Source organism: Taudactylus pleione, unplaced genomic scaffold, assembly GCF_031769625.1.
Source record: "Taudactylus pleione unplaced genomic scaffold, aTauple2 ptg000685l, whole genome shotgun sequence".
Taxonomy (NCBI): domain Eukaryota; kingdom Metazoa; phylum Chordata; class Amphibia; order Anura; family Myobatrachidae; genus Taudactylus; species Taudactylus pleione.
Genome location: NW_028285087.1, coordinates 4,262,403 through 4,277,645, shown reverse-complemented (window position 1 = coordinate 4,277,645; position 15,243 = coordinate 4,262,403). Strand labels below are relative to the sequence as shown.

At 46.8% G+C, this 15,243-nt stretch overlaps 1 protein-coding gene across 2 annotated transcripts in view; it reads left to right on the top strand.

Moving 5' to 3' along the window:
- The window catches only part of C1R (complement C1r), a 33,378-nt gene extending 20,718 nt beyond the window's left edge, over positions 1–12,660 (top strand). For both annotated transcript variants that reach the window (XM_088456072.1, XM_088456073.1), the window contains 2 exons: positions 906–980; positions 10,651–12,660. In XM_088456072.1, the coding sequence (XP_088312198.1) occupies positions 906–980; positions 10,651–11,459 (884 nt within the window). In that variant the 3' untranslated portion in view covers positions 11,460–12,660. The remainder of the gene's footprint in view (positions 1–905; positions 981–10,650) is intronic.
- Positions 12,661–15,243: the final 2,583 nt, after the last annotated feature.

Sequence of the window (15,243 nt, the reverse complement as noted above, 5' to 3'; positions counted from 1 at the left end):
CCTACTTCTGTCAGACAAAAAATAATGACATTGAATTATTGCACCCACTGAACTTAACAAAAAACTATATTAAAGGAAGTTACCCTTTAGGAAAGTAAGTCATAAATATATTTACATAAAGCAACACATTATGGGCCTGATTCAGAGCCGTTCGCTATTTGCGGTCGTTCGTTCAAAAACAAGGGGTGGCTATTCAAATGATCCGTTCGCAAATTGCAGTCTGTTCACACCTCTAAGTTTGAACGAGCGAGCAAAACATACGCTCGTTTATTTGTTAAAAACGCCCCCTGGCCGCTCGCACCATACGTCATGTCCGCTATTTATTAGATTAATCGAGTACATCGACCAGCGTATGAACTGCTCGCAATTCCTGTGGTTGGTTTTTGCTACCACAATCTTGCGAGCAGTTCTGGCTATAAAATAACCCAGTGACGTGGTCAATGACGCTGCGGTATTAATTATGCACACCCATTAAACGCCCGTTTTGACCTTTAAGCACGCCTGCATTCGGATCTCCACTCCCCATTTTCAAGCACCTTCCCCTGTTACCACCCACATACGCCTCATTCTGTCACTCAAAATAGCAGGCATTCGCTATATTGCGAGCACATGAATTTCGGCCGCACTGACTGGTTCGCGCATGCGTATAACGATCCGTACGCATGCGCAGATGTGCGAACATCGCTCGGAACAAGCGTACTGCCGCTAGCGAGTGGCTCTGAATGAGGGCCTATATGCATTAAGAAAAAAAGAATTTATTCAAATTTCACTTTATCATACGTTGCATATTTCTATTCTATACAAAGACCATTGGAAAGTAAATTCCAACATTAATTGTTTAGAAAGTCTAATACAGTCTAGTACTAGTGTTACCTGTACAGTAATAATGCTCGTGTCATTTTCAGCTACGTTCACTTGTTCAGAGGATCGAGTGTGGAAGGATGAAAACGGGGGACGTCAAATACCAATATGTGTGCCAGGTACGTTGCTTGGTAGGAGAAGAGGCGTAGGAGAATAATTAAACAACTAACACTAATGTTCTTGGTGGAACAAGATAAGGTCCTTGGAAACAAGAGTTAATTAAGCCACACAAACTAATATCTTAGAAAAATGTTATTCATTACCAAATAACAACATATGAATATAATACATTACGTAGCTTGGGGATATGTTTTGTCAGACACTGGATCCAGGAGCCTCAATCCCCATAAATGGAGCTGGATTTCAAAGATAACAATTCCTGGTCACCGACTTCAGATCAGGTCCAGGCAAAAGCAAAGGATGCTGGAATCTCTTTTGTCCTAAACATTAAACCTCCCATCGTCTGAGGATTGACCAGTGTGTGCGAATCAGTGACGATAACACATACTCAATTGAAATAAAGACACGGAGACTTGTATTTGGCAGAATTTGTTAGCTATTTATTTAAAAACAGATAATGAATTAGTTACTATATTAATTAGATTAATTTAAATATGGTGGCAAAGAAAGAACGGCTAACAACAGCCCAAGCCTAACACTATAAACACTCTAACCACAAGCCAATACGCTCAAGCCTTCTACCTTGACTACCCACCCGGTAAGGTGATGATGCTGCCCCCGGCAGGGTGGTCCAGCAGACTTTAAGAGTCAACGAAGGTGAGCAAAACAATGTGTAAACAAATATTCACAGTGCTAATAGGTAACCTGCCGTTCTTTCCCGCCTAAAATAGCCAACGAAACAATCACCAAACCCAAATCAAAAAGAGCCCATAACGTAAAATTTAGGGAGGGAGGGTGGGAAGACAGGAACAAAAGAGGCTGACTCCGCCTCCAACAAACTCTGATATCCCTGCTAAAACCCTACCACCCTAAAAACCCATTGGCCCTACTTGTCACATGATTCCCCACTCCGGTCCGCCCCCAGCCTAGGAGGTTTAACCCTCTCCACTCCTATACAGTCATTTAGTTTATCTTATACTATCCTGCTGTCGGGCCCAACCACCACTTACAAATATGGGTATAAACCTATTTCAAACAAATGTATTGGTTAAATATTGATAAGAACTCTCTATTAACCTAACAAACGCGTATATACCTAAAGACAATGCCTTGAGGATTTATGGCGTAGCTAGTTTCCACATTGCTGTACCATTTCATGCCTGACACACACATACTATAAAGACAATGAATAAACATGACTCAGTAGCCATTTTTGCTCTCCCATTACAACTAATAATAATTTGTAGGCTGCTGTTTCACTCCCCTTGGATCTTCCATGTAATGTAATAATATTAGTTTCCAAATTCTTATTTAAAGGACCAGACAAACACAAAAAAAAAAAGTTAACACCGCTCCAATTCAATCTCATGGGAACTGGATGCTCTAAAAGTGTTTTTGAGGAAGCTCCCAAAGATGTATTATACATACATACATACAGTGCATCCAGAAAGTATTCACAGCGCTTCACTTTTTGTTATGTTACAGCCTTATTCCAAAATAAAATAAATAAATTTTTGTCCTCAAAATTCTACACACAAAGGGCCTGATTCAGACCCGCTCGCAAGCGCTATGCTCTCACAAGCGGGTCAATGGTGGGGCATTGCGCACGCGCGGCGTGCAAGCCCCGGAGTGAGTGAGAAATGCACTCGCTCTGGGGCTCACTATAAACGGGGCGGGTGTCGATGTTGATCGACAGCTCGTCCCGTTTTGTAGGCGGGGTGGGGGGGTGGCTGGACAAACGGAGGCGTTCCTGAAGGGACGCCTGCCGTTTGTGGGCGGCCCTACTGACCTCACCCGTGATGTCAGTAGTGAGCCGGAAGCTCACTTGGGCTTGCGGCAGACGAGAACATACCACAAGGGTCTCGTCGCAAGCCCGATGGTCGCGACCATTACCTGGCCGCTCGCAAAAGCTGTGGGTGGTCACCCACAGCTTAGTGAGCGGCCAGGAGGCCAGCTTTTAAAAAAAAAAGCGTCCGCCCTGGTTCAGAGCGAGCGTTCTGAATCAGGGCCAATACCCCATAAATACAACGTGTAAAAAGTTTTTTGAGATTTTTGCAAATTTTATAAAAAAAAAAACCTAAGAAATCACATGGTCATACGTTAAGTGTTCACAGCCTTTGCTCAATACTTTATTGATGCACCTTCGGCAGCAATTACAGCCTCACATCTTTTTGAATATGATGCCACAAGCTTGGCACACCTATCTTTGGGTAGTTTCGCCCATTCCTCTTTGCAACACTTCTCAACTCTATCAGGTTGGATGGGAAGTGTCGGTGCACAGCCAATTTTCAGATCTCTCCAGAGATGTTCAATTGGATTCAAGTCTGGGCTCTGGCTGGGCCACTCAAGGACATTCACAGAGTTATCCTAAAGCCAGTCCTTTGATATCTTGGCTGTGTGCTTAAGGTCGTTGTCCTGCTGAAAGATAAACCGTTGCCCCAGGTCAAGAGCGCTCTGGAACAGGTTTTCATCCAGGATGTCTCTGTACCATACTTACCTACTTTGCTGGGCAGCTTTCCGGGAGCAGCAGGAGGGGACCTGCTGCTCTCCTCTTCGGGGGGCGGGGCCAGACGATAGACGGCATTAGGCCCCCCCTTTACAGAAACCCCCGTGATTCGCGGGTCCGTGAGGAGGGGGCGGGGCTAAATGAAGCGATTTGCCTAATTTAGCCCCGCCCCTTCCCGACAGACCCGATAATTTCAGGTAAAATCTCCCCATCCTGCCCACTTCACTAGGAAGTGGGCGGGATGCGGGAGATATGCCTACTCTTCCGGGATCGCGGGGGGTTACCCGAAAAATCGGGAGCCTCCCGCGATTCCCGGGAGAGTAGGCATGTATGCTCTGTACATTGCTGCATTCATCTTTCCTTCTATCCTGACTAGTCTCCCAGTTCCTGCCACTGAAAAACATCCCCACAGCATGATGCTGCCACCACCATGCTTCACTGTAGGGATGGTATTAACCTGGTGATGAGCAGTGCCTGGTTTCCTCCAAACAGAACGCCTGGCATTCACACCAAAGAGTTCAATCTTTGTCTCTCATGGTCTGAGAGTCCTTCAGGTGCATTTTGGCAAACTCCAGACGGGCTGCCATGTACTTTTTACTAAGGAGTGGCTTCCGTCTGGCCACTCTACCATACAGGCCTGATTGGTGATTTCTACAGAGATGGTTGTCCTTCTGGAAGGTTCTCCTCTCTCCACAGAGGAATGCTGTAGCTCTGACAGAGTGACCATCGGGTTCTTGGTCACCTCCCTGACTAGGGCCCTTCTCCCACGATCGCTCAGTTTAGACGGCCGGCCAACTCTAGGAAGAGTCCTGGAGGTTCCGAACTTCTTCCATTTATGGATGATGGAGGCAACTGTGCTCATTGGGACCTTCAAAGCAGCAGATATTTTTCTGTACCCTGCCCCAGATTTGTGCCTTGAGACAATCCTGTCTCAGAGGTCTACAGACAATTCCTTGGACTTCATGCTTGGTTTGTTTTGTGACATGCACTGTCAAATGTGGGACCTTATATAGAGTGGCAGGTGTATGCCTTTCAAAATCATGTCCAAACAACTGAATGTATAATAGGTAGATTCCAATTAAGCTGTAGGAACATCTCAAGGATGATCAGTGGAAACAGGATGCATCTGAGCTCAATTTTGAGCTTCATGGCATGTACATGTGATTTCTCAGTTTGTTTTTTTTTTTATTAAATTTGCAAAAATCTCCAAAAAAACTTTGTACACGTTGTCATTATGGGGTATTGTGGGCCTGATTCAGAGCCGGACGCTATTTGCGGACGGTCGTTCTGAAAAAGGGGCCGGATATTTAAATTAAGCGCTCGCTCTTTGCGGTCTGTTCACGCCTCTATGTCTGAACGAGCGAACGAAACATGCGCTCGCTATTTTGAAAAGACGCCCCCTGGCCGCTCGCATCATACGTCATCTCCGCTATTTATTAGATTAATCGAGTACATCGAACGGCGTATGAACTGCTCGCTATTCTTGTGGTAGCATTTTCCTACCGCAATCATGCGAGCAGTTCAGATTAAAAGACAACCAAGTGACGTGGTCAATGACGCTGCTTTGTTAATTATGCACACCCTTAAAACGCCCGTTTTGACCGTTTGGCGCGCCTGCGTTCGGATCTCCACTCCCCGTTTTCAAGCACCTTCCCCTGTTACTACCCACAAACGCCTCATCCTGTCACTCAAATTAGCAGGCATTCGCTATTTTGCGAGCACACGATTTCTGAACGCACTGACTGGTTCGCGCATCATTACAACCCATACGCATGCGCAGATGTGCGAACATCGCTCGGAGCGAACGAGCGGCTGCTTACGAGCGGCTCTGAATCAGACCCACTGTGTAGAATTTTGAGGACAAAAATTAATTAATTCCATTTGGAATAAGGCTGTAACATAACAAAATGTGGAAAAAGTGAAGCATTGTGAATACATTCCGAATGCACTGTACATACATACATATATACATCATACTTGCCGACATTCAGCTCCCTCCTTCCGGGAGGGAGCTGAATGCCTGCATTCTGTGGGGGGCGTGGCCGGACTGTGATGCTGTTTTGGGGGCGGGGCTGGGGCGTGACCGCCCGATTGCGTCATCGTGGCCCCGCCCCCTCTTCACAATGCCGAAAAAAAGGCATTGTAAAGCAGCGAATCGCGTCATCAGGCCCCCCGGGGTTTTTTACTAGTAGTCTGGGGGGGTATGCGGCAGCCGGGAGGCTTGCCTGCCTTTCCGGGGGGTCGGGAGCGGCACCCGATATTCGGGAGGCTCCCGACCAAATCGGGAGGGTAGGCAAGCCTGATATACATAGGGCATTATTGTTTACTGGGCGGCATAGAATTATTTTTTTAAATCATATCAGTTACTTTTCTTTCATTTGCTGAGTTCCTGGTAAGTTACAGAGGTGGTGCTGGTGGTAAGTTACAGAGGTGGTGCTGGTGGTAAGTTACAGAGGTGGTGCTGGTGGTAAGTTACAGAGGTGGTGCTGGTGGTAAGTTACAGAGGTGGTGCTGGTGCTGGATAGCAATCTACAATAATTCATTTATACATTCAGAACTCCCTGCAGTATGAACTCTAAGCAGACCCTGCATAGGGAGGGGATCAATGTGCATACAATTATATATGTACCAAATGGAGTATGCGGGGATCCGGGAAGATTACCTTTGGGTGGGTGAGGGACGCACTATCACTGTGTGGGGGTGGGGTGGGGGATAGGGGGAAGGGAAATGTGTTCTGTTATGCAAAATAAAACTGCAATTGTACTGTGGGTGCAAATCATGCAAATGAGGCAGAAGTGGGGGAAATGTAAATGTATTTCTAGTACTCTTGTACAGACACAGTGCTGATAACTAGACAAATACATGTTTTCCAACTTTCCCTTTTTTTCCCCCCTCCCCTCTCCCAACTTTTTATTTTTATTTGTACCTCCTCCCTGCACACTCGCCCCTCCACCCATTACATGTTTTCAACCTCAAATTAGCTGACAGCACTAACCACCAATCACAGGTGCCAAGCACAGAGGCGGGACCACAATACAGGAAATGATGACTGTGCATTTAAACAGTGACCGCACTGACACCCCCTCCCTCTGAAACGCGTTGGTTGTGACAACAGAGAATGGGACCTGCCAACCCCGACCTCACTTTCACGCTACACAGGAAAAGACTCTCTCTCCGGCTGGAGAGACCAGCACCTGCACTACACACACCAGCTGCTCACAGAGAAACCTCCAGGGCTGCAGGATCATAGCTCTACAAATACCAAACAGAGCCCGCTGGAAGGAGACAAGGCAGCTGCATAAGCACTGTCAGAGCCGGCTCCTCTCCCCTAAAAAGAGTTTTAGGGGAGAGGATCATCGGGAATCTGCGTTCAGCAGTGCACTGCTGAATTAGGCCCATAGACCACAATGGAACTATGGGGTCTATGTACTAAAGCCTTGGAGAGCGATAATGTGTATAAAGTACCAACTAATCATCTCTTAACTTTCACTTTACAGGCTGTGTTTGAAAAATGACAGGAGCTGATAGGTTGGTACTTTATCTCCCTCCACTTTATACATACTTACCGACAATTCTGCAGCCCCCTTCAGGAGTGGGGGAGGTTCAGGTAGGCGGAGCGGGGCGCGCATAGGCGATCGCGTCATTGTGGCCCCGCCCCCCGCTTTATAATGTCGACATTACCGGCATAAGAAGGCAGGGTTTGGAGCTACGATGATGCGAATCAGCGAGAATCACGTCATCGCACCCCCGGACCGCCCACTTTTGCCGCGGGCACAGGGGGGGCGGCCATTCCCGGGGGACTTGCCTAGTCTTGCGGGTGCCGGGAGTTGGACCCGATATTTGGGAGGCTCCCGGCAGTATGACTTTATATCTCTCCAAGGCTCAGTAAATAGACCTCATTAGTTCCATTGCTATAGCTAAAGAGATTCCCTAAAAGAACCACCTGGTATCTGTCCAGCACACATTCAGTTGGGGGGTATAGTGGTCTCCTACCATTATACTATTTTTAAAGGGTGCTTCTGAAGGACTCCACCTGAAATGGTCTAGTTATCAGTTCTGTGCATTCCACCGGTCATCGCATTCATGCCGGCGTTGGTAACAAAGGATCGCTCTGTCGGTAAGAGCGGCCCTTTGCGGTGGAGGGGCTTCCGGGTCCGATTGGATCCCTCTTTTAGCAATCTCCTGATAAAAGCCCATATGAGTAACGCCATCAGTAAGATGGGGTTACCCACCGCACAACCGGGGCTTGGTGCATATGAGAAATGTGGCCAAACCAGAATTTTTCGTGGTTTTACTGCTTTTCTCGGCTTGCTGCATCCCGCCCCAAGACACCAAGACTACTGGCCACAACCATCTACTGCACTGACCGGCTATAACATCTCCTGCGGGACCCACTGGGGTAAGACACCAGAGTCTGAGACGGCTCTCTCTGTACACTCCACCCAAAAACAGCACCAAAGTACGTGACACGTATCACAGGTGCCGACACCATTTCTGCTAATACAGAAACTTCTATCACTGAGGCATCACTGGGGGCGTTAATAGAACATTGTCTTCTGCAATGTTATTTAGTATAATCCACCTGTATTAGTTCCCCCATATCTGCAGAAGATTGTGTTCCAGATTGTACATTTGTAGTGTTATTGCCATCACCATTGGGTGCCACCAATGAAACACTATTTTCGTCTGCACCACAACCTGTTTTTTTTACATAAACTAATCACACACGTCACACCGGACACACACACAGCATAGAACACACCACAACGGAGGGGCTGACCGCCATAGGAAAACCTACCTCCCCCCTACTTCAACCGGATTTGCATTATGTGCACCCACAGTACAATTGCAGTTCCATTTCACATAACAGAATAAGGGGTCTATTTACTAAGCAGTGTTAGAAGACAGAGTGAAAAGTGATAAGAAAGTGATAAGGTGCCAACCAATCAGCTCCCAACTGTCATTTTTCAAACACAGCCTGTGAGATGACAGTTGGGAGCTGATTGGCTGGCACCTTATCACTTTCTTATCACTTTTCACTCTGTCTCCTAACACTGCTTAGTAAATAGACCCCTACATTTTCCTTCCCCCCATCTTCCAACCCCCCTACCCCAGCACCACCTAGTAATAGCGCGTCCCTCACCCGCCCAAAGTCAATCTTACTCGAAGGCCGGATACCTTCTAGGGACAGCAGCTCCACAAAAAGAGGGCCCGATTAAGAGATGTATGCTAACCCGATAGTTGGCGCATATCTCCGATGGTGGGAGGACTGTGTACTGCGCATGTGCAGCCCACCGTCTGCGAGTTTGCGAGTTCGCTCACAGAACCTCCCAGCCACAGCCTCATTGACAGGCTGCGGCGTTTGGGAGGTGGAGCGGGGGTGTTCCTGGGCAGCGTTCCCGGAGGGACAAAGCCAGGGTCTGCATTGGTAGACGCAGACTTCCTGGCCTTGCAAGCTGCCATGACGCGGTCAGGATGCGGTCGCTTCAGCTACCGCAGCCTGGCTGAAGGGACAACAACCGCGACCGACCGATGGTGATCCTAGGCTGCGACCTCGGTAGCATCGCTTGGATCACGCAGATGCAGCAAGGAGGTGTCTGACATGATGCTTAGTACATCCCGCCCTAAAAAGATGTGGGATGTGCTTTTTGCTGTTAGACATTAGTTGGAAATATCCTATTAAACTTGATTTATTATTTTTTTTTACAAAATTGTGAATAAACTCCGGCAGCAATTGCTCAATGTTCACGTGTTATACAGTGCATGACATTTTCTGTTTGGTTTCAGTCATTCCTTATTGCAGTGGTACTCAAGCTCGGTCCTCAAGGTACCTAAATGCCACACACACACTAGACGATATGTGTATGCGGCGATATCATCTGCGGCGGAACCCGGCGGGGGTGCCGACATTGGTACACATACCAATCCCAGCCATGACGAACGACGGTGGGGGACATGTTGCATTCGGCAGCATGGCATCATTAACGATATCCCCCGATTGAGCTGCATGTTGAACCGACTGGGGATATCATAAACGACCCATAGAAGCGTGCATTGTTGGTCGTTCAGTGCATACACACTGGATGATATGAACGATATGGATATCATTAATAAAAATCATCTATTGTGTATGCACCTTAACAGTCCAGGGGCGGGATTTCCGAAAGGTAAATATGTGGTTAAACCCCCCGAAAATGCAGTTTTCTGGTGTTTTACCCCATTCCCCGAATGTACTAAGCACTTCAGGTGGTGTTACCCAATAGAGGCCTATGGGCTTCTTATCAGGACGCTCCAGGCTGGGTGGGATCGGATCCCTTCCATGATCCCCCGCGGCCGGCGGCCTTCTGCGCATGCGCAGAAGGACACCAGAGGGGTTTCTGGGTGTTAAACCCGGAATTCCCTCTGCCCGGCAGCATCGCAAAGTACAGCTCTTATCGGGAGAGCTGATCTTTGTGATATTCTTGGTACAAATCGCAGTAGTGAACCGTGGTATGTACCCGAAGTCAGGGGGGATGTACCGCAACGTGAATGCGATGCTTAGTACATCCCGCCCCAGGTTTTAAGGATATTAAGGAGTCTATTTACTAAGCAGTGTTTAGGAGACAGAGTGAAAAGTGATAAGAAAGTGATAAGGTGCCAGCCAATCAGCTCCCAACTGTCATTTTTCAAACGCAGCCTGTGAGATGACAGTTGGGAGCTGATTGGTTGGCACCTTATCACTTACTTATCACTTTTCACTCTGTCTCCTAACACTGCTTAGTAAATAGACCCCTAAGGCTTGTGCACAGATGGTATAATCAAACTGACAGATACTAATTAAGTCATCTGTGCTTAAGCATGGCTATCTTTAAAAGCCAGGACTGCTAGGGTATCTTGAGGGCCAAGTTAGCCTTAATGTATAACGTAAGAGGTATATTTACTACAGTGCAGATTTTTAGAGGTGGAGATGATGCCCATAGCAACCAATCAGATTCTAGCAATTATCTTCTATAAGGTGCTAGATAAATGTTAGGTAGAATCTGATTGGTTGCTATGGGGAACATCTCCACTTCTAAAAACCTGCACTTTAGTAAATATACTGCTAGAGGATAAAATGTATAACAGTGATTACTTTGGTTAGAGAGCCCTCAGTGGTACTATGGTCTCCATTTTTGTGTTCTCAGTTTGTGGGAAGCCGCACAATTCTCTGGTCCAGCTTAGCCGTATCATCAATGGGGACAAAGCTGCTCCTGGTAACTTTCCGTGGCAAGTTTTATTGAAGAAAAACGGGCATGGCGGTGGTGGCGTGCTGATTGGAGAGCGCTGGGTGATGACTGCCGCACACGTCTTGAGAGTGCAGAATTCTAAATCCGAGGAGAGCGATGATGCCGCAGACCTGCACATTTTTATCGGCGATATAGACTCGGAAAAGCTGATTGAAAAAGGCGCTTTACCCGTGAAGGGGGTTTACGTGCACCCCGACTACACTGTACTCAACCACGATAATGACATAGCCCTGATCGAGCTGCAAGATCCCCTCACTATGAACGAGAACGTGTCCCCCATATGTCTCCCAGAAAACGGCGAAGAGGTTTTGTATGAATCCGGATATATAGGTTATGTCAGTGGATTTGGGCTGACGGAGCGAAATAGAGTCTCTGATGAACTGCGTTATGTGAAGTTGCCCGTGGTACAGAAGGACAAATGTCAGCAGTATTTAGACAAAAAGCAAATGGAACCGAGGGCCTCAGAAAACACCCGATCGCAGAAGTTCACCGAGAACATGTTCTGTGCTGGTTTCCCTGAAATTAAAGGTCAGCGGCAGCAAGACTCATGTCAGGGGGACAGTGGGGGTCCATTTGCCATCCCGAACAATGACAAGTGGTTGCTCACAGGTCTCGTGTCCTGGGGCATCGGCTGTGGGCGTGGTTATGGGTATTACACCAAAGTCAGCAATTATATTGATTGGATTGGAGGCCACGTAGGGAGATGATACATAGAGGAACCGTCATTTAAAGGCACTCAATATTCAACTAAAATAATTCTATCAAAAATGTCTTTATTAAAAAAAGCTTAAATGGGCCTAATAATAAAAATAATAGCTTTATGCCAATCTCACCCATTTCATGCCATTAAACAATATACGCCATACATGCCTACCCTCCCGGTTTTCGCGGGAGGCTCCCGATTTTTCGGGTAACCCCCCGCACCCCCGGAAGGGTAGGCATTTCTCCCGCATTCTGCCCACTTCCTAGTGAAGTGGGCAGAATGAGGAGCATTCTGGCGGCGATCGCGGGTCTCCGTGTAGGGGGCGGGGCTTAAGACGTGATTCTACATGAATCACGTTGTTTGGCCCCGCCCCCTATGTAAATTTTAACCAATCGCGGCAATTTTATCGCAAGGGGGCGGGGCTTAATGACGCTATTTGACAGGCCCCGCCCCCGTCACCCCCCCCTGCTGCTTCTCTTACCCGGGCTTCTCCCGGGAAGAGCAACTGAAAGGTAGGCAACTATGAATATACCCCCTGCTATTACATTGTGAAAGGCTGAGAGGACAAAGGGAATTATGGGAGCTCTAAGAGCAGGCTTCGCAGCTACACAGCTATTAAATATAGAAGTGTAATAAATAATAAGCTTATATTTATATACAGTATATTCATATGGAAATTGCCAGATTAGGCTAATACTGTACAACAGCAAAATAGAAAAAGATTCTTTGAGTGCCATTAAGCCGTGATAAACCTGTGAGACCCCTGGTCCAGTAACCAAAGTTCTGATTAATATGGAGTCAAATATTTTCATAGTTCAGCCTCACTGTCCTATTACACAAAAATATACTAAAACGGTTTTAATTCACTTTATGCTGTCTGTTCCCTTGTGTAATTCGAATGTCAAATTATTATTGAAGGTTGATAGATTTTTGTGTATTACAGTGTATTAGAGACAGTAAACGTATTGCATATAACAATATAGCGTTATGATTTATATAAGAAAATCTGGACGTTGTGTATGGTTGCGGGGGCACGAGAAGACCATAGATATGGTCACGCTATGGTCATAGTTAGTGCTCCGGGTACAGATCTATGAAATTGTATATGGATGTATTGTGTACAGTGTAAAGGCAATGTACAAAGCCGTTATCAATGCACAGAGATCATTGCAAATAAAATCAGATGCAAAACCTTGTCCGATTCCTTCTCCTTAGAGCTCCCAGTCCCTGTGGCACAGTCATAATAGAGATGAGCTGTTCTGGTGGCTGTGCTGTGGGCTCACATGTGACGCGATCATCCTCTGCTCGTGCAGCAGCCTGTGCATGTGGGTGGAGTATATTTTGTCACCATTCACCATCAAAATGGTCGTAATTTCGATATACATGGCATGTCGACATTGACCACATCGACATTTATCACGTCAACAACGATGAAATGTCGACATGATTAGAATGTCGACAAAGTGTCCCTTGTGGTCTAGTGGTGACTTACCTGGTACGGTAACCTCTAACCCTTCCCCTAGTGCCCAACCCTAAACCTCCCCTTCCGTAACCTAACTTAAGCCTCCGCTGCTTCAACCTAACCCTTCCCCTAGTGCCTAACCCTAAACCTCCCCTTCTGTAGCCTAACTTAACCCTCCACTGCTGCAACCTAACCCTTCCCCTCGTGCCTAACCCTAAACCTCCCCTTGTGTAGCCTAACTTAACCCTCCGCTGCTGCAACCTAACCCTTCCCCTCGTGCCTAACCCTAAACCTCCCCTTCCGTAGCCTAACTTAACCCTCTGCTGCTGCAACTTAACCCTTCCCCTAGTGCCTAACCCTAATCCTCCCCTTCTGTAGCCTAACCCTATCCCTGTTAGCCTAACCCAAACCCTCCACTGCCGCAACCGAATCCTAATCGTCCGTTTCCTGCAGAAAGTCCACAATTCGCATGCCGACGTTTCACATTTTCACATTATGAACTTATCGACATTCTGCAGATGTAAATATGTTCAATGTTGAAATTTCAATAACGGTCGACATTTTGGTGTCATTATGAATGTCAGCATTGTAAATGTCGACAATAAGACTACATCCCTGCATATACCTACTCATTAATATTTGGTACCCATCCAGCATTTCAACAGGGAAAATAGCTGTTGTTATGTACAGTAAGCTTCCAGTACGCTATTTACAGACTGCAGCATACAACCCACACTAGGGCACACACTGACAGGTAATCCGGATGTGAACGCCAGGTATTTTATTTATGGCCATAGCATTCACATTTTACATCAAAACCAGTATTTTGTTTTTCATTGCATTAGAGCTATTTACTTTTAGTTTGTGTATAAGGGGCCTATTCATCATCACTAAATTGGCCCAAGGCTAGTTACGTACATTTACGGTAACGGGCCATTCATCATCAGGGGTCATCATCAGGGGTCCGGAAGGACCACCTGATATTCAGCAAACTCCAAAAACTTAATGTTTTTGGAGTTTGACTGCGAGAACAAACACCTTCAGATGGCGCTTGTTCTCATAGCCTCACCCCTTCCTACACCCTGCTTCCTCAGCGGCTTTGTGCATGCGTGACCTCAGCATATTAGCATAGTTTCCCAGCTGCAGCCCGTGCAAAACTGCAGCTGGGATCGCATTTGCTAAAGAGAAGCAAAATCTGGCTGCCGGGAGGAAAGTCAAACTTAGGTGTTAAATATCTGTAGCATTTCCATTGCAATCTCCTTGTCATATACTTTGACTCCATTGACGTTAAATGCTGGGATATAGACATCATTTTATCAATGTAGTCACTCATATTTACAGTATGCATTCACCTAACTTGGTATTATACAATACATGCCTCAGATCAATTGTTCCTCATCAGACCCCACCCTTATATGTTGCCTGCTGGCCTATTCATATGTATTTAGCTGACATGTTCCCATGTATAGAATAAATGTTATTGCAGTGGTACTCATGCTCGGTCCTCAAGGTACCTAAATGCCACACACACACTAGACGATATGTGTATGCGGCGATATCATCTGCGGCGGAACCCGGCGGGGGTGCCGACATTGGTACACATACCAATCCCAGCCATGACGAACGACGGTGGGGGACATGTTGCATTCGGCAGCATGGCATCATTAACGATATCCCCCGATTGAGCTGCATGTTGAACCGACTGGGGATATCATAAACGACCCATAGAAGCGTGCATTGTTGGTCGTTCAGTGCATACACACTGGATGATATGAACGATATGGATATCATTAATAAAAATCATCTATTGTGTATGCACCTTAACAGTCCAGGGGCGGGATTTCCGAAAGGTAAATATGTGGTTAAACCCCCCGAAAATGCAGTTTTCTGGTGTTTTACCCCATTCCCCGAATGTACTAAGCACTTCAGGTGGTGTTACCCAATAGAGGCCTATGGGCTTCTTATCAGGACGCTCCAGGCTGGGTGGGATCGGATCCCTTCCATGATCCCCCGCGGCCGGCGGCCTTCTGCGCATGCGCAGAAGGACACCAGAGGGGTTTCTGGGTGTTAAACCCGGAATTCCCTCTGCCCGGCAGCATCGCAAAGTACAGCTCTTATCGGGAGAGCTGATCTTTGTGATATTCTTGGTACAAATCGCAGTAGTGAACCGTGGTATGTACCCGAAGTCAGGGGGGATGTACCGCAACGTGAATGCGATGCTTAGTACATCCCGCCCCAGGTTTTAAGGATATTAAGGAGTCTATTTACTAAGCAGTGTTTAGGAGACAGAGTGAAAAGTGATAAGAAAGTGATAAGGTGCCAGCCA